The sequence below is a fragment of the Patiria miniata genome, unplaced genomic scaffold (assembly GCF_015706575.1).
Source record: "Patiria miniata isolate m_02_andy unplaced genomic scaffold, ASM1570657v1 HiC_scaffold_5, whole genome shotgun sequence".
Taxonomy (NCBI): domain Eukaryota; kingdom Metazoa; phylum Echinodermata; class Asteroidea; order Valvatida; family Asterinidae; genus Patiria; species Patiria miniata.
Window position 1 is genome coordinate 31175326 of NW_024037072.1, and position 20482 is coordinate 31195807.

The 20482-nt window shown below is 38.9% G+C and overlaps 1 protein-coding gene across 1 annotated transcript; it reads left to right on the forward strand.

Annotated features, from left to right (window-relative positions):
- The first annotated feature begins 684 nt into the window (after positions 1–684).
- Positions 685–20134, forward strand: LOC119740436 (saccharopine dehydrogenase-like oxidoreductase). Its single transcript, XM_038215748.1, has 11 exons — positions 685–1112; positions 2300–2406; positions 4261–4341; positions 9480–9609; positions 10384–10433; positions 11163–11293; positions 13674–13791; positions 15096–15215; positions 16198–16366; positions 17628–17709; positions 18658–20134. The coding sequence occupies exons 1-11, from the start codon at positions 917–919 to the stop codon at positions 18842–18844; spliced, it is 1371 nt and encodes a 456-aa protein (XP_038071676.1). The 5' UTR covers positions 685–916; the 3' UTR covers positions 18845–20134.
- The last annotated feature ends 348 nt before the right edge of the window (positions 20135–20482 follow it).

Below are 20482 nucleotides of genomic sequence, written 5' to 3' on the forward strand. Positions count from 1 at the left end.
TCTCCCACGGTGTTGCCTCTTTGTTGCCAAACGTGATTTTATTAGTTAAATACTGGTTCTTTTACTTGCTTGCTTTTAAACCCTTGTGAACAATAAGTGTCATGAAATTAAGTCTGAAATTCAAATGGTCCGGAAATTAGCCGGCAAAAAGTTGGCCGACGTGTTACGCGTGTTCCCGAGTTGTGGCGCACTTGAAAAAATCTCGGAAAATCCCAAGTGAACATGGAAGATTTTCTTTAAAGTTGACGAAGTCTGATAAACCATTAATATCTCAACTCACACACCCAACTGCAAGTTTGTCAAATAACTATTGTCTTTATTTTTGTGCATTTAAAAGGTTCATCGGTGCGCGCGCACCTCAAAATATAATCGGAAAATCACGCCATTAAATAAAAAAATCTCAAGATTTATGAACCAGAATGTTCAGAGATTGATGAAATTTCACTTGCTGTGAAATTTGAGATTTTGTTTTGCTCTAGCAAGGCACTAGGGGCGAAAATCAACGTTAGGGCCCGCGCCACGTCCGTGATAAAAGAAGAGACCTGAATTATCTGACCTTTATTTACGTTGGGACCGAGTTGACTTGGGACCGAGTTGAACTGGGACCGAGTTGAACTGGGACCGAGTTGACTTTGAACCGAATTGTCCTGGGACCGAGTTGACTTGGAACCGAGTTATTAGGACCGAGTTGGTGTGGGACCGAGTTGACCTGCACCCAAGTAGCAGACTGTGTACAAGTACAAGGCCGTGAAGTTTGCGCAAAATATTATTCATTAAATAAATTATAACAACAAAACTAGCGCACCTCGTATGCGGCTGCCTAGTGTCGTGAGCTGAGGCGCCTGTCTCATAATTATAATAAGAGCAACGCGGAAGGAAGTCTGGCACAACTAGCTTGAGCTGTTCAGCATACAACATGGCTGAAACGGGCGAAGACAAGCACGACAAGTCGTTCGACATCATCATATTTGGGGCGAGTGGTTTCACGGGGCAGTATGTGGCGGAGGAGTTGGCCCGTGTTGCCGAGGAAGAAGGCAACTTGACTTGGGCTGTGGCCGGTAGGAACAAGGAGAAGTTGGAGGGGGTGTTGAAGCAGGCTGCTGAAACCACAGGTTGGTTTGCTTTTTGTGTTTTTTGTTCACGCCACTGTCGCCAGTGAACTTGAAGTCCAGTCCACCCAAGTCCTTGGAAAAAATCCATACTGGATCACCACTTTACCTCCCGCCAAACATATCAATTTTCACCTCACCTTGTGATTTCACCCAAGAGGAATCCAGGAAGCTGTGTAATTTAAATGCGAAAACAAAATAGTGTTTTTAAAATGTGTTTTTAGAGCACATTTTGGATGCACACGTCGTGCAGAACTAAGTTGAAGCAGCTGGTCAAAACTGATTAAAGTGGCTGGAAGACCATGAAGACAGCGATACGTTATACGCATGACATCGACAACCATGACATCGCATGAGCCGGCCAATGATAGTGCAATACGTCATTATGAATATTTATTTTCTCATGAATATTTAGTTTATTTCAATGGATACTTCAAATACGCCCAAAGATTGATCATTGCAACAGCGATCGTGCGCGGCCTAGCGGTTAAGAGTCTCGTGTATCAAGCAAGCATCCGAGGTTCGAATCTCGAAGAAGTGAGCGACTGATTGATAAATAGAAATTAAGGAAAGGAGGGGGTGAGAGTAGAGGAGGGAAAGTGGAGGGAATAACCATAAAAGAGGTAACTTTTGGCGCTAGAAAATTAGTTGAAAAAAGTGGTGTCCGGTTGGCAGAATTTTTCCTTTGTCTTCGTTGTTTGAGGGTATTTTATCCATGGTTCTAAAGTAGTGGCGTACATGTAGGCCTTACTGGCCTTTGGTGATGTGCTATACCGGTAGTTGCAGATTCGTGAACCCGTTCCATTTGGTGGATGTCTGATTTCAGATGGGATCCCAGGAAGATATAGCATATCAAATGTTTTTTCACTATTTCTTTTCACTACGGAAGGTTAAACCAATAAGGAAACATCGTGTGAAATGCAACCCCTCCTAGCTATAGCTATTACACAGTGACAGGTGTAAACAACTTTTGTTCAGCGCGGACAACCAAGGATTATGAAGGCTCCCTATTGGTTGAAAGTTCCAACATTTACATTTTCTCACATCTGCATACTGTCAACTTCATTACCTTATTTGGTTATGAGCTTATGACAGCCTTACATTGCCTTGATGTTTGCACTTAAGAATTGTTTCAGCAGATTGCTTTAATTAATCAGAAAATCATTTTGATATTTTGGGTTGAATTTCAGGAAACGATTTGAGCAAGGTGGGTGTCATTCTTGCCAATGTGAACGACAACCAGTCAATGAGTGACATGTGCAAACAAGGCAAGGTGTTGCTCAACTGTGTGGGACCGGTGAGTTTCAGGAATAGATTTCTTAAATACCGGTACATGCATGTTATTCTTGTAGTCATTCTTTTAGTTTTAAATCCAAAAATATTAGTACAACTCGGGCACAAATTGTCAAGCTACTGGTATAATTATATTGTAAATATGCTATGGTTTTAGCTTTAAACACATACATATAACCTTTCTCTAAATCTCTCTCTTGCCATTTAAACAAAACAATTACCCCCCAAAAACTTACAAATTATTTTTACGAAAGTTTTCTTTTTACAACGTTGCATGTAGGCCTTCAAAGAGTAAATATCATGTTTTTGAGATTAGATATGTTTATGTCTTTGTCAGTTTATGTCTTCGACTCTTCGTTGATTTTTATACAGCTTATTTAAGTCAGTAGCTGGGTGATGTATTGTTACCATGGTGATATAGTCCTTTTTTTCACGGTCTCATGACCTAATTTGCCGAGACGTCTGATTCATTGCAAGAGTCTTGGTAAATTGTCACCATCGTTATATTAATAAACATTGCATTCTGGGACAGTTCAATGATCATGTTTGCATGATTTGATAACATTACAGCATTTAGCATTGTTCACCGCAGATGTCTAGACATGATAACTTCAAGTGCTTTGCTATTGTAGTTTAATGTTTGAAAACACTAAGGTGCAGGCTTCTGTCCACAATTTCAGGTCGAAGAGAAAAACATTAAATAGATACCGGTATATAAATTTATATGTGAATTTGAATCTTGCAATATTTGCTGAAAGTAAATCAAAACGTAATTTTTCTACATGTAATTTGAAAAAAACATTTTCATATGAGAAATGCTGTGGCATGCACGGCACATTAGTACATATGTAAACATACACACATGTACACGTCATCAAACATGCATTGCAGGGAAGCTATGATTACAATGTTTTATGCAGATAACAGATGTACATGTATTCAAATTGTATTTGATGGCGGTTCATGTAATGGTAGCATGCAGATGTTAGATGTTACGCAGAGGTCAAGAACGCACATAATTAATGTTGTCTGGATTGTGCATTGTGGGTGTTAATGTACATGTACCGTGTATGTTCTATGCCAGTGTGCATACTGCAAATGGAACACTGCCATGACGAGTTCTGGTACTCTCGCTCTCAATATTTTACAGTCATTTACTTGTACATTTTTTCATTTCAAATAAATGCAAAAACAATTCAAATAACTGGTCCTGCAAACAATGACTTTGAAAGAATTGTGCATCTGAAGGATAAATATATACATTTCATCCTTGCCTTCATCATCTATCGTGTTTTTTTTACGGGAGGTGTTTGTTGTGATTTGACAGGTTTTGTTTATAGTTTTGTTCGCTGGTCCAGCAGGCTATGGCACATGTTAAATAATAGCATCTGATTTTAGCCATGTGAATAATTTCGAATGGTAAGGGCAAAAAAAATAATAGTTCTGCTTCCGGTTACCCTACCTACCCTATTTTGATAGCCCCAACCCTAATTTATTTTTGGAAAATTGAGAAAAAAAACCCCCCAAAACCATCAATTACTACCTTTTACCCTTGACTACATAGGATCGTACACCAAAAAAATGCCCCCTCCCCCCCAAAAAAATCCCCACCTACCTACCTTATTTTCAAATGCATTGTAATAGGAAGCAGGAATATTTTTTGTTTGGCCTAATAATCAAATCCAACTGGTGAAATTTAAACCTTTCACAGCAAATTTAATTTGGAACATGGATCTGCAGGAATTAGGAAAAACAATTGAGATGGCAACATTGAGATCATAATTTTATATTCTGTGCATTCTTTCAGTTTGAGTGTTAATTTCAAATATATGGCATTTTGTCTTTTCTGTTTTCATAGTACCGTTTCTATGGCGAGCAGGTTGTCAGGGCTTGTGTGGAGAACGGCTGTCATCATATTGACATCAGTGGAGAACCACAGGTAACCATAGTAACATGCTTGTTACACATTAATGGAACATGAAAAAATTCAGGCAAACCTCGCAGGGAATATTATGTACATGTATAACAATCCTTAAAGGGAATATACAACATTTGCAAACATCACAAAACAAAACTACCAAATTATTTTGAAGCGCCTGACTGGACTGTTAGTGATAGACTATCTAAAGCATCCTGTAAAATCATGGCACCTGGTATGCTGTCATTTTCAGGAACAAGTCAGTGTAACAATATTTGCTATAAAATACTAACCCCCCAAACCCTTCGATTTCTGAAAATTACAGCAAAAGCAAATGTTGTATTCCCTTTAAAGGTAATATACAACATTTGCTTTTGATGTACTTTTCAGAAATGGATGGATTTGAGGGTTAGTATTCTATAGCAAATATTGTTACACTGATCTGTTTAAAGTTTTGTGTTCATAGATGCTGGAAAAACAATGAAAAAAGTGCTGTTCTTGTAATTTGGTTCCTTGATACTACTTAACCGATTGCAAACAAAATGTGGACTAACATACTTTCGTAAATTTGGATTCCTCGTGATGTTACCTTTCCAAAGCAACCAAGATCAACAAATTGGGCCCACAGGTTATGGAGATATGGTCATTTAAAAATTGGCAGCCACGCCCATTTTGGCCAAAATCACCCAAAACTGGCGGTTGTAGTGCAAACCCTTTTGTCCGATGGTGCTAAAACTGAAGATTTCAGCTTTTTTAGCCAAAATTATCCCACATACTAAATGTGAGCATCTTTGAAGAGGGTGGGTTTAACCCATTGGGTGATTTGACATGGAATGACCCATGAATCATTGCCATTCAACATTTAGAGGGATTCGTTTCTCTTAATCAGGTTCAAATGCCATTGTTGGTAAAATGATTTAGACAAATCAGGGAAACATGTCAGTCGTTGACTAAAGGAAACCCCTATTTGTGTAATAAGGCGATAAAGTTTGTTCAGACATTTAGATACCTGATAAAGAAAATTATCTTTGTTTCATACTGTTTATTTGGGTTTAAAGGGAATTATAGGGTATTGTGATAATTGTTCTTGCGCTGCATAATTGTTTTTGTGCTTTTAACTCTTGAAAATCGCTAAAGATATAATCTTCAAGTTAAATACTTACATGTACATGTACAAAAGTGTCATTGTGTATGCATTTAATCTTACATGAACGTCAAGGAGATTTACTCGGTCGAGTTTGAAAGTAATTCAGCTTTTGATGTAATAACAAAAGTAGAATGTTCAGATACACACAGCATGTTTTCACATCAAATAACATGGTGCCACTTTCACTTAATAAGTAATTTATTCATCAGCGAGGTGCAAGCAGGGTGGATTAATGATCACATCCATCACTGCCGTTGGAAAGAAAAATGTACAGTTGAACTTTGAACAATACTTAAGCCAGACGGATAATTGATTCTGCATTCTACCGTTACATGCATATTGGACCGATTGCATACATGGTTCAGAGGGCAAAGCGTTCATGTACAAAGTTACATTATCATATTTCAAAGTTACATTATCATGTACAGCAGGTTTCAGCATGCTGCACGAGTGCTTTTGGAAAACAATAGAAAATGACCACGATGAAAATGGTACATAATTATGTAAACTGTTGGCCTATGTGTTGTTTTTACAGTCGGAAGTTTTGTCATGCTCCACCTTTGATATTAGTCATGTCTTTTTTTTTGTCACCTTAGATGTACGTACTTTTACATGTATATTGTAAAAGTATTTCAAAGCCACATTGGTATTTTTGATTTGTTAATAATGGTTTTTCTTATGTACAGTACATGTAGTCTACAATGGTTACTTGTATAGATAGAAACACTCATTAGACATTTAATTTTACTTATCGTTTCTCATGGGGGGGGGGGGAACTACGCATTGTTTAACACGCAGAGGGGCAAAACCTCAGGCTTTTAAATCACATCCAGATTAAATCAATTTAAACTTCTTTAACCCTAACCCCCTAGTAGTTCCTTAGGACTACCCTGCTACATTTGTAAATCCAACAGAGTCCAAATGGATTTCCCTGTTCAATCCTCTGTGCCTCATATTTTCAGTTGTCTGCTGATAAATCCAACGGAGTCCAACCGGACTTTCCTGTTCAATCCACTGTGCCTCATTTTCAGTTGTCTGCTGAATCCAACGAAGTCCAACATGGCGTTATAATGCAGTTCAGTTGCCTGCTGAATCCAACATTTTGCATCAGGAATGTACACAAGGGGTTTACTGCTCAATGATCCAACAAACTCCATCGGGTATATGACACAGTTGGATCCTGTTGGATTCAGCAGGGTTAGGGTTTAGACCAGAAAATGGACAGTTTAAAGGAATATTCAAATTCAATAACAATAAGCCTTTCACAGGTCAGTCACATCATCAGTCTAACAAAGATGAAATGCCATTTAATTTGTAAAATCAGCACAACTTGATTTATGTATGTATTTGGGACAGGGATACCAGTTTTCAGGCCATGGCCTGAATTCAGGCTTTTTCGGGTTTTGGAAAAACAAACTCAGGCATTCCATCCCATCACAGACCGGAAAAATAAATCCTCTTGTAGCACGCACAGAGAAAAAAAATTGTGCATGCAATGCTCCATAGTAATTGCCATGCTAAATGTAGCTCAATACACGAATGTATGAATTGTAACTTCAATGTAGACATATTGCAATGTGTTTATGGTGTGTTGCAATCATTTTGTGCATTTGGTCTTCTTTCACGTGAATTTTTCAGGCCCTTCAGCAAAAAACAAAAAACCCTCTGGCATCCCTGTTGGGAAAAAAAAATATTTCAGTGTTTACCTCAGATTACTTATGGTTGTCAATGAACAAACCAAATGATAAAAAACCAGGTCAGATAAGTTTCTTAACGATGAACATGGTGATTTACTGTGATAATCCATGAAAAGATTTGCTAGCTTGATGTGGTAGGTCTTTGTCCTTTGCGCAACAATGCCTTTGATAAAGCGTTTGTTTTGGTTTGTTTGAGGTTTTTTTCTATGGGGGGGGGGGGGAGGGTGGGAATAGTCTGACATTTGACATCGCTAGATATTGGATGTGCCTAGTGTCACGTACACGCTTTCCGTCAGATCTTTGGGGTCGTCATTCCAGACAGTCGTCTGGACTCAACAAGAGCTGATTATTTACAGGGTATATTAAACATGACCTAGAAAACAAATTGCCAAAGACACCAACAGTAAATGCCTACACTTCAAAAGTTAAGAAAACACTATCAAGCTAAAGGTAGATTAACCATCTATCACCTTTTGTTAATTTTTGGAATGTAATGTGACACAGATGTTTTGGGTGATATTGTCACTTCGAAAATTAGTCCTAAAGCCTATCATTATTTTTGGAATTATCCCTACACTCTTTACAAAATGCAGCCACTTTTAACTCTTTCAGTGCCCGCGAAATTTGAAAAGTTTAACCCTAAAGTGCCCAACTTCGAGCGTTTTTGTTAATTGTTCGAAATTCTGTAAAAAAAAAGTAAATACGTTTCACTCACTAAATTTGTTGTTGTTGCTCTCTGGTATATCCTTGATATATTGGAAAGTCAAAAGTAGTCACAAACATAGTGATAACACCCTGAAACACTGGCCTGAACACAGGGGAATTCCGCACTTTTTGCAGAAAATATGAGATTTAGTGCTGTGCCCTCTCGCAAGAACTTGAATGAAAAAATAAATACAGGTCGTACATGCATGAAAATGGTACCATTAGAAAGAGCGAGAGCGCCCCTTTTGATAACATATTTACTCTACCTCGTACATGTATGTACAAGGTTTGGCAATTTTAAGTACGAACATTACCTCGTACATGTACGAGATTGGCGCTTTTGTACTAACAAATATACCTCGTACATATACGAGTTTGGCACTGAAAGAGTTAAGATGAAGCTCACTTATTCTTTCTTGTTCAGATATGGGACCTTTTATTGTTTACAAATCCTCAATTGCACAGGCTACCATGCTGTCTCATAATCAATACATTTATGAAATGCAATTGGGACTGTGTTGGTACAATGTCTGTGCACTAATTGGTACAGCTCATAATGGTCTGCGCCCAGAAATTACCAGCAGAAATATTGATTTGTTTTCTCTTTTGGAGGATAAGCAGAGAGTGTATGCAGGACGATGACTAAATTAACTTTCCCTTGGAAATTGACAGGACTATTCCTGAATCCTTTGAAAACCTAATGCAGATTCTTCTCATTCCATCTGGCTCCATGTACAGTTGAAGCAGCTGGCTCTACCTTCTTAAATCCTGCAAAATCCTTCCAAAAGCACCTGGTGGATTTTGTAGGATCCAGGAGGATAAGGGTTAAGAGCTTTAATAAGGGAATAAATATGTGCATGGCCTGGTTGCAGATAACGGCCTGAGCCATGGGCGTCGCGAGGGGGGGGGGCAAGGGGGGGCACTTGCCCCCCCCCCGGAAAAGCAACCAAAAAAAAAAAAAAAAAATGAAGAAAAAGAAAAAAAAAAAAAAGAAAAGAAAAAGAGGCGCGAAGACAAAGTGGTGTAAATTTAATGAGTTGGGGGGGGGGGCCAAAATGACCCTGCCCCCCTCTAAAAGTGATAAATCGAGAATGTGTTGAGAAATACAAGCATTTTTGGGCAAAAAACATTTTTGCCCCCCTCTAGAAAAAATCCTGGCGACGCCCATGGCCTGAGCCGAAGACGAGGGACAGTAAAGTACTTGTTTAAAACTGGCCAAGCACATCTTTATTCCCATTCATAAACACCTTTCGGTCAAAAAGTCAAAATAAGTCTGAAATGGGCAAAATTCCAACCATTTTGTTCAACAATTTTACTTTATGCTTTGTGAAATACCCCTCTGGCCATGTCTATGGTATGTGCCCCGTTATGTGCTAAATATTCCTTATACATGTATGGAGATTAGCGTGCGGTGTAATGTGGCGGAGAATGCAGCTGTGTTTTATCGGCGTTTTAAAACCACTCAACCGATAGGAATGGGTAAACTGCCTCAGGTATTTATGAATGTAATTTAAAAATTAGATATAAATGAATAGTCATGGGGTGTTGCAAGTTAGTTAATTTTGACACTGGGCCATTCTTTTGTCACCATTTTCCCCCTTTCATTTTAGTTTCTGGAAGGCATCCAGCTGAACTATGATAAAAAAGCCAAAGCAGCTGATGTGATTGTCGTAGGTGCCTGCGGCTTTGATAGCATCCCAGCGGATATGTCGGTAGTCTTCACCAAAAAGAAGTTTCCTGGTATGCACCTGTTGAACAATCCTCGTGGCAATCTCCAAAGTTTTGACTTGAGTGTAAAGTTTTAATTAGAGATTTGAACCTTGTAAACGTGACTTGAAATAAAAAATCTCAAATATATCCAAAATGGGAATTAGTATCTCTATACAGTGGAACGCCGCTATAACAAACACAGCTATACCAAACAATCGGCTATAATTAGCATCCTCTTTTGGCTCCTGAAATATTTGTAGTTATACCGAACATTTCTAAATTCTTCGGAAAACGCATTTGTATTGGTGATTTGTCTCACTGAGAATGTCTCTCAACTGCAATAGTATGTCAGAAAAATAAAAATCTCATCGGCAGTTCTGGTAAACTGGTTCCCGCCACGCCGCAAAAAGACAACGTTCGATAACAAAGGATAGCTAGGAACCTGTCTACAACACTGTATCCACGATAGCAATGACTTCATCGCTATTCACCAAAACGCAAACAAAATTACCAGTAAACGTCAATGATATATAATAAAGATTTCAGTGAGTGAATTCACAATTTAAGGTTTGTATTCTCCCTATAACGCTATAACAAATGACCGGTATAAACGAACATTATTTTGCGGACCTCGTCATTTTTGTTATAGTGACATTGTGCCATATTTTGATTTCAAACCCATCCACTTTGACATTTTCGGTTTTCAAGTTGTCAAGAAACTTTTAATACCCAAAAGATACATTCTGAAATTTTGAATCCTCGGCTAATACTTGCATTTTTGGTTCTATTTTGCAATTTCTTCAGGTGTTTTGAATACAGTGGAAAGCTTTGTGTCTTATCACACAGGCCCAAAGGTAAGGTTTACATGTCACCATTTCTGATTTTGCCGGGATAACACTGCTTGTGAGTCATAGCGTCCTCTATTCTTACAGTAGACATCATCATGCCGCAGCCATCTTGATTTTTTTTCCCCATTCAAATCAACGCAACCAAAGTGAGGCTGGAAGGAAAAATAGTCTGGTTCCTTTTTTGCACACAAAAAAATCAGCACTGTTATTGGATACAGGGAACATGACTGAAATGGTGGCAGCGAACATGACTGAAATGGTGGCAGCATGATAAAGGTATATTGCTGCTGCCACTGTTGCTGTTGTCAGTTTTGGTCGCTGGTGCTTGTTGCATTGCTACTACTGCATCTGCTGCTGTAGCTACTGTCATTATTACTTTTTGGCTGCCGTTGATGCTGTTTGTTTTTGAAATCACATTGGTGTTGGTCACATGTATGGCACGAAATCAAGAAGATAATAATCAGTCTGAGAAGTACATGCAGCATTTTTCTTTTACATATTATGACATGGATAAATACAACGTGTGAAAGTAAACTTACCTATTGAAGTTGGATTTACAAGTACATGCATATTGTCTGGATTAATAATTTGGCAATTAACAGATTGTGAAAGATGTTCCGTTTGACAGGGCAAATCCAAAAACGTCAAACATGTTTTTCTCACCTTGTGAAATTAGTTCACAAATGCAATGGATTGTTTCTGGATCGAGATACTTTTTTACCAATTTTTGTTCAGGGTGGTGCTGGTCACTTCACTACATACCAGTCGGCCATTCACGGATTCGCTCACTTTGATGAGTTGCCCAAGCTACGCAAGCAGTTCAACTACAAGCCGATGCCCAAGTATACCCCAAAGCTTCAGAGGAGGTAAGGAAGGGGGCGGGGGAGGAGAAGGAGGGGCTGGGGAGGGGATAAGAGTAGAATTAAAGTTCCGACAAACAAGAGATTGTGTAATCCTCTTGGGAATGCTGCAAGAGCCCTCGTTACTGTTTTATCCTTGTTTTCATTAAAGCCAGAGTCCATCATTTGCAGCTATCCAAAAAGTAACTGGCGTAATTAGTGTTGAAAAACATACTTGGTTGAAAGATAGTAAGGGGACTAAACTGCCTGTGAAATTATTCTTTCTGGCAAGCTGTCATTTTGAAGAAATCAACAAAAGAATGCCTGTCTTAAGAAGCACCGTTGGAAATTTCCGTTAGTAGTTCGTTTTGTTATTCGGCGAAGCACACGCAAGTATTGGCACGACACACACGCGCGCGTGGTTGCTATAATTCGTCGGATCAGTGCGCGACATCGCGTAGCTGCAATCGGCTCATTGAGAATGTGTCTCGGACGCTGAATTCAGGCCCAATTCAAAACATGATTCAGCAACTTTAGATTTTAAATCGATATCCTAGAATGTTGTTTTTCTCGAAATATACAGCTAAAGCTGAGCTGCAACTTCATCAGGTTAGTTGTTCAGTACCCTTCTTTAGATCTTGAGCACTTTTGTTGCTTCAAACGAACAAAATGCACAAATTACAAATAATGGACTATACCTTTAAAAGATAATGTTCCGTGCTATTTTCGAATTTATCCCGAAAAACATATTTCTTTTTTAAATTGCTATTTTCCTAGCAGTATAAAAGTTATTCACTTTTGAAAGAGACACTGATAAACAAGCTTGACCAGATCTCGGAAGCTGCGGGCCAACGAATTCGTGTTCATGCATGAGTCCCATGATTGTGCCATGTAATTTCGGGAAGGAGTAACATTTTGAAGTTTTTGACCCTGTGACCCCATGATGACCTTTGACCCCACTTTGGTCATGTGACATGTTGAGACTGGTCTACTGATACTTTTGACAAAGTTTGGTTGAAATCGGTCAAAATATGTAAGAGCAATAGACGTTGTCAACGTTTGTTACTAACTAAAGTAACGGACTACGGAGAGACATGATGATTTGTTGAGCTGCTAGGCCCATGTGTAGTTATTGAATTGTTACTTTTCCATTTTGATTTATTGGCCGCCAGACAATAATGCTTGTGCCATGTGTGCTTGTTCCCTCCCAACAATCAGTATTGATAATGTACAGACCAGTAGCCAGTTTGCTCGCAAGACGGATCCATTTGTACCCAAAGCAAAAACCATCTTTTTTCAGAGTAATACAGACATTCAAAAAGGGAAAAGGAGATTTTGTTTGGAATAGGCCTAAAACATACCAGTTGATTGGAATAGGCCTAAAACATACAAGTTGAACATTTATTAAAGCTATAGTCCATCATTTGCAGCCATCCGAAAAGTAACTGGCGTAATTATTGTTGAAAAACAAACTTGGTTGAAAGATAGTAAGGGAACTAAACTCCCTGTGAAATTATTCTTTCTGGGAAGCTGTCATTTTGAAGTAATCAACGAAAGAAGGCATTTCCAACAGTGATTCTTAAGAAGCACCGTAGGAAAATTAAAATTAGTAGTTCGTTTTGTTATTCAGCGCAGCGCGCACAAGTATTGGAACGACGCACACGCGCGCGCGGTTGTTGTAATTCGTCGGATTAGTGCGCGACGTCACGTATAGCTGCAATTCAAAACAATTCAAAACATGATTCAGTAACTTTTGATTTGAAATTGAGATCTTAGAATGCTGTTTTTCTCGGAATGTACAGCTGAAGCTTAGCTGAAACTTCATCAGGTTAGTTGCTCAGTATCCTTCATTAGATTTTGAACACTTTTCTTGCTTCAAACGAACAAAATGCACTAATTACAAATGATGGACTATAGCTTTAAGCCTAACCTTACCAAGTCCATCAAAATCCCCCCCCCCCCATTTTTGGGGATTTAGGCAGTTAAGCCATGTTTAGTGTACCAAGTCCATCAAAATCCATCAACACCAGTGGTGGATTTCAATGGATTTGGTCCTGAAGCATTATGTGAAGTAGAATGAGTGATGGATTTTGATGGACATGGTCTTCTGCTTTGTAAAACTAAGTAGGGAGTTAGGGTTAACAGAAAAAGCACAGGGAACGCAACGTTATGAAATCGATGACCTGTTTCCTTTGAGGGAGAAAGAAAAGGCTGTTGCAAACTGCTTTAATACTGACTTGATTGACCTGAAATGTACAAATCACAAAAATGAAAGGGCCTGACACTTTTATACAAGCAAATTGTTTCTCAAGAACAAAAGAAAATAGTTTGCTAAGATTGAAATGTTAGGTAGTCTCTTTTCTTCTGGACCAAATAAGAGTCATGTATTTTTGTTATCATCTTTCAGAGGAGCTGTATTTTACAGTGAGAAGACCAAGAAGTGGTGCACTGTGTTTCCTGGCTCAGATGCGTCTGTCGTCCGCAGGTCACAACGCTTTCTGTATGAGAACAACGATGAACGACCGGTAAGGCGGCAAGAAAAGATGAACCCTTTCACCCCCGGGGACACACAGCGTAGGCCAAAAATATACCAACAATTTTCATTTTTGTAGGCAAGAGATCACAAGTCATCAAACTTTGATCAGAAGTCCAATAGTCTGAAGTCAAGTCACAAGCTTTTCAAGTGACCTGTTACACAGGTTGTTTGTGTTGTTCATATCCTGATACTAATTACATGTGACCTGGGTTATGATTCGACCTGTGATGGATATGGGATTTGACTTGTGATTGACTTGTGACAGACCTGTGATAATCCAGATTCAAACTTCGGACTTATGATTCTCTTTGTAAGTGAGTTTTGGAAGCAAATTCGTAGATCATGGTCACAAAAGTTGATATTCCGGGGTATTGCCAGAACCACATTTACAAAGAGAGTTACACTTTCCACCATGCAAAGCTAATTAAACTCACATCAATCTTACAGGTGTTTTGCAACAGTAAACCATTCAGACTGACAGTCCAGACTGTACAGTGTAGGGCGTTTGTATGGCCAGGGCACAAGCTGAAAACCTATGTATAGATCAGTGGAAGGGAGAAACATAGACCATAACACCTCACCCACAGATTCTGTATCTTGATTGGCCAAGAGTGAGTCACATGGCATTTGCTCTTTTTTACTATCCTACTTTGTACAGCCAAAAAGACTATACAATGGCTGCCTCGGTCTGAAAAATACTATTTGCATAGAAACCAATGTAGCAACTACAGGTCTGTGTGCACATGCACACAGGTTTGCTTGCTCCTAAACGCTACAGAGTTGGGGACATACATTTCATTTCATGTAGTTTGGAGAAAATGCAACTAAATTTTCAACTAATTTCATGTTGAAATAGAAGTCCATTTTAATTGGATTTTGCTTAAATTAATTAGTTAACTCTTAAAATCAAGCAGAATCGGTGAGTGAGGCGTTATAAAACAAATATTGACTGCTTTAACTCATGGTGTATTAAAACTAGCCTCCCTCGGTGATCCATGGAGAGTTCTATTTCCCTCGACTATCGCCTCGGGAAAATGGACTGCTCCATGGGTCACCTCGGGAGGCTAGTTTTACCTCGCCTCTCAAAGCAGTTAATATTTGTATAATATGACCAGCTGCATACAGTGTACTTCATTCATAATAACCCCCTTTGTGGTGACAAAAAGAGAACTTGAACATCATTGCACAATCCGATGAAAAATACCAGTGTGTTCCTCACACGAAGCTCTCCTTGGGGTCACCGTGTGCGAAGCCCATTGCATTTGTACTTCATTCGTGACTTATTTGTTCCAGGTCCAGTATGGCGCCTACGCTGAGATCGGTGGCTTCTTTGCCCTCATGATGGTCCTCTTCTTCGGCATCATCTTCTCCTTCTTGGCCAAATTCAACTTTGGGAGAAAGTTACTGGAAAAGGTGAGGGCAAGAAGAATACATTGCCAAATACATACATGTACGCCTACAGAATACATTGCAGGTTAAAGGTAGAATGGACCATTTGTCATGATGTGTGCATTTTTTTCGTTTGAAGCAACAAAAGTGCTCAAAATCTAAAGGCTTAAAGGTGCTTAACCCTAACCACCCCAACTCCATCAAAATCCATCCCCCATATTGGTGGATGTTGGGGGACTTGGCCTAGGAGGCCTGGCATGACTAAATTTTGATGGAGTATGATGGACTTGGGTCTAATGGCCTGAAGCAGTGCTAGGGGTATCCCATTGATTTTGCCTAGCTTCCTGTACTGCTATTGTGATTAAGCAATGTGTAGCAAGTCCATGAATGTCAACCAGTGCGTCAGTGGTGGATTCCATTATGTCATGTACAGTTTTGTATTGGACGCACAGTGATTGATGGATTTTGATGGACTTGGTACAGTTCCTAGTAAAAGATGCTAGGGAGTTAGGGTTAAAGGGGCGTTACGGCCTGAAATCCCCCCAAAATGTCATATTTTGGATTGTTTACTTATCCTATTTCAAAGGTCTGGTTGAAAGGACTTCTTGAGTATTGAGATATTTTTATTACTGGATTCTGAAGAACAAGAGCTTTGCAGTGGTATATAACCTATGGGGATACTGAGTTCAGTAACGGAAAAATGCCACTAGCGAAAGTTGTACAAGTAATATTTGAGAAAATGCCATCTAAAAGTCCTGCCGTTGTGTTCCAGTGAATGCACAGTCAGCTTATAAAATGGGATTAAAATGTTTGATGGAACAAAGACAACTGGACTTACAGATTGAAATGTACTTGAAAACAAATCAACCAACCACCCCTTCAAATTTGGGCTTAGCCCCACAATTCCCCACCTGTCAATTGTATTGAAAGGTCACATGTGATAAGATCAGATTTTCTTCTTTGATTTTCATTTGTCCATTTCCCAATGCACTATTCCCGTCCTCAGTACCCCAGGTTGTTTACTGGTGGCTTGTTCAGCCATGAGGGACCTACCCGCGAGCAGATGGATGCAAGCACATTCAGCTTTGTGCTAAATGCCGAGGGATTCAGTGCCGGTGCCGACGAGGAGCAGACCACTCATGATGTCAGTATGGTAACCAAGGTAACCGGGCCAGGTGAGACAAGTTTTGCCGCTATCCCTCACATGCCTTCCCTCCCCCACCACCCTTCCCAAAATGAATGATAAGTTTATGAATTTTAGCAATCTTTGAAGATTTACACACCATTTGACTGATGACTGGAAAGCTTAACCCTTTACTCCCTGTAGCGCCCGAAACCACCCAAGCACTCTAAGGTTTTACTGATTCTTCAGTGACTAAACACAATGTAATACAATGTAGGACATGCGTTAATGGTTACTTGGAGGTAGAACATTATTTTTTAGTTAGGATTTGGATTTACCCCCAGGAACATGTACGTGACCAGAGGCCCCCCACCAGACCACTTTGCTCCAGTACATGACATGATTTGGTTTTGCAAGCATGCTTATTGTGGCTGCATAGTATTACAGCGTGTCCCAAAATACCTGCAACTTTTTTTGCGAGGCTCTAACTTAAAATCTTAACTTTATCCCTGGTACTCAAAAGGGTTTTGATATTATTCGTGTTCAAATAAATAATAACCATGCAAATTATTCGTGTTCAAATAAAGACATGTCAAAAACAGACTCAACCGATTTCAAGGAAAATCAATCATGCGCATTCTTTCCAATATGGAAATGCTCCATCATATTCATGATGTGACGATCTCGTTGCCTTTTACTTTCTGTTTGGTCCACGTAGACCACACCTTAAATAAATTCACAATATTGTTCTTTGTTTCAAGTTCAATGTGTTTTTAATGAATCAACTGTTTGTTTTTGTTATTTCAACAGCTCGTTGATTCGAGTTGGCATCTGATATACTGCATCATCAATTTCCTTGAAATCGGTTGAGCTTGTTTTCGACATGCCTTTATTTGAACACGAATAATTTTAAAACTCTGTTAAATATCAAACCAATACTCGCCAGGGATAAAGCTAAGATTCCGAGCTTTAAACTGGTATAAAATATAATGGAGGTACGTGTTTCCGCGACGACGCTAGAACCTCGCAAAAAACAACAACAATTGCGGGTATTTTGGGACGCGCTGTAGCATGGTCATGACAGCATAAACTCTATTATGCCTTATATAAGAAAAAGCTTAGTAGTTTGTGGTGTTTTCCGCAGCTCTGATTGTATCTTTATCCAATTTGAAAGGTCCTTTCTTGGATTTTTTTTATTGAGGGCTTTTCCCCACACTCGTCTGAGACAGATGAGGAGCACACAAGGATAGCCACAGCAGTTGAGTTCCTTTCAAACGAAGCTTAGTGTTTGACATGATTGTTTGTTTTTACAGAGCCTGGGTACGTGGCCACACCAATTGTGATGGTGCAAGCAGGCCTTGTGGTCTTGAAGGAGAAGGATGATATGCCTGCAAGGTGAAATAACGGTTAAAAACTGGTCCTTTGTCATGAAGAATATAATAGTCCATTGTGAAGACTAAACCTCTGGGTCCCAGAGACTGGACTGCCTCCATTCTTTTCACAAAATTACCCATTCCCATTCGCAGTGTTAACTTTCAATTGCAATCTACTGTAACCTAATAGATGTGAGTCAGGCTTAGAATTTTTGTGGAGTATTTTGAGAGATATCTATAGCAAAATGTACGAAGTTGTATAGCATGTTAACAAACATAATGGCAGAGGTATCTTGGTTTGAGATTTGAATCAGTTCCGTCTTGTGTGTTGAAGTAGTACATTTTGTATGTTTGTCCATGTTATGTTATTGCTTTTATTTATGTACAGGGTGAGTAAAAAAAAAGCGAAACCCAAATGTCGGGACTATTCTTTTAGTGAAGTTCTGCATGTAGCACTTGCTACATATACGATATGAAAGCCCAATTCATAAGCTTTCTTTTAGTACAAGAATTATTCAAATCACTCGTGTACTTTTCAAGTTACAGAATTTTAAACACAACCACCATTTTAAAGTTCTGTCCACGGATCACAAACATAGTGTGTGTTCTTTCAGCAAAACAAAAACAATTCACACACATTCCTATGTGATTTGTTTTCGTTTTGCTGAAAGAATACTGAACCTTTTTGTGATCCGTGGACAGAACCTTAAAACGGTAAAACGGTGGTTGTGTTTAAAATTCCGTAACTTGAAAATTACATGAGTGATTGGAATGATTCGTGTAGTAAAAAAAAGCTTGTGAATTGGGCTTTCTTATCCCAGATTTTGAAAGTGCTACATGCAGAACTTCACTAAGACAATGGACCCAACATTTGGGTTTCGCTTTTTTTGACTCACCCTGTATTTTTCTCTTCTTTCTGATCTTGCTAAAATTGAACGCACTGTAAATATAGGGTTTTTTTTATCCCCAGTGGTGGTGTGTTCTCCCCTGCAGCAGCTTTCTCCAGGACTAGTTTGATCGAGAGACTTGACAAGCATGGCGTCAAGTTCAGCGTGGTCGAGACGGCTCTGCCCCCCAAGGTGGAGACGGCTCTGCCCCCCAAGGTGGAGACGGCTCTGCCCCCCAAGGTGGAGACAGTTATGCCCTCCCAGGAGTAGAGAAATCCAGGCATCCCGTGTCTTGCCGCCAGCGTGCTAACAGGCAAGAGGATATCTGCAATCACTTTCCCATGAATTTGGTTAGATTGTCATCCCATGATTATAGTTATAGTAAAAAATACTTGTAAAGCGTTGATGTCGGCCAAGCAAGATGCTCATTGTGTGTAATACATCATGACTTTAAAGTAGAGTCAACAAAAACAAGTACATTGTAGTACATTTGAAGGATGATTGCATTAATGACAACGAAAAATTGGAAGGTTGTATTTTCATGACTTTTATCAATCACGTTGACCATTTTTTTGTTCCTATTTCCTGCATTGGATGTAACAGTGACGTATGAAACAATGACAAGTATGAAATCTTTCTCTCCCCCCCCCCAACTCTCAAGTGTTCAGTTGTATTATGGGCAATTCCACCGTTACGGACGTTACATTCAGAGCCTAAAACCAAGTTGAAACAAAAAAAAATAAAATACTTTTAGTGAAAGAGAATTTTCTTTATTCGGTACATGACATGGTTAATGCATTGTTAGCTGAATTAAGTGCTGCAAACGACCGTTACAGATGTTACGCTTTAAGACATGGATTTTTTTTTATTTTCAGTGCGCATCGATAAAAGTCTTTGAAATTTCTTGCAAGAATTTAATGAAATAACTGTGTTGTGGTCAACATATGACGTCAAATTACTAAATATTGCAAAATGTGTGCTTTATTTAATTGTATAAGGGTTATCATGAAAATCATGTAAAATGTGATTAAATAACTTGCATGTGCTATTGTTGCATCTTTGTTTTGGTTGTATGTTTTTTTGGTGTTTTTTACCTTATTTTGGTGATGCTGACACATCTGGGGTTTTTTGGGGTGAAACAACGCAATTATCCAAATTTTAAAATCTTTACTTGATTCTAAATCAAGAGAGATGTAAATGATCTATAATGGTGGCTGTTGTGGATGAGACAGCATTATAACATTTTCTTTTATCTTGTTTTTATCAAGAGCAATTTAGTATTTTGATTTGAAATTGCATTTCTTGATTAAATCTTTCATTGATAAAATGAAGAATCTTCAATGAAGGAATTAAGTTTGGGAACAAAGAAGTCTTTCGAAAATCAAACGATAACTTTGTTTATATTCTCCTTGAGCCTTTAACAATTACAAGTGGTACGTTTGTTTTACTGTCAGAGAAACAATACCTTTGTGATTTGCTTTGCTGTTACTATCTGATATTATTTTTGAAATTAGAATAATATCCAAACTTTGGAGCAAAGTCCATCATAAATTTTAGTATGTTAATGTTGTGCCTTTTTTCTATATTTAATTTAAATTCAAATGAGCTATGGGAAATTACTATACCTCATACATATTCATGATCTAGAGCCGAGTTCTCACTGGTCCATTCACCATCACGTGTCAGCATCTAGTTTTGCTGTTTACCAAGCGCGCACGGTTTCACGCACAGGTTAAGTATACATGCCTAGTAGACTATCGTGCTGGTTACCAGTGCGCTAGTCTACTACGCATGTGCTTCATGAAGCAATCGTGGAACTAGCGCACGGGGGTAGTGTGCACGTGTGAACATGCGCACGTGCGAACATGCAGCAGCTACATGAAAAGATGGGGCACAACAACATTTACC

Bases quoted from the DNA above. Each gene is read 5' to 3' on its own strand.
- LOC119740436 (XM_038215748.1), top strand. From the start codon at position 917: ATGGCTGAAACGGGCGAAGACAAGCACGACAAGTCGTTCGACATCATC. The intron at 1,113-2,299 runs GTTGGTTTGCTT...GTTGAATTTCAG, and splicing joins GCAGGCTGCTGAAACCACAG to GAAACGATTTGAGCAAGGTG. The intron at 2,407-4,260 runs GTGAGTTTCAGG...CTGTTTTCATAG, and splicing joins TGCTCAACTGTGTGGGACCG to TACCGTTTCTATGGCGAGCA.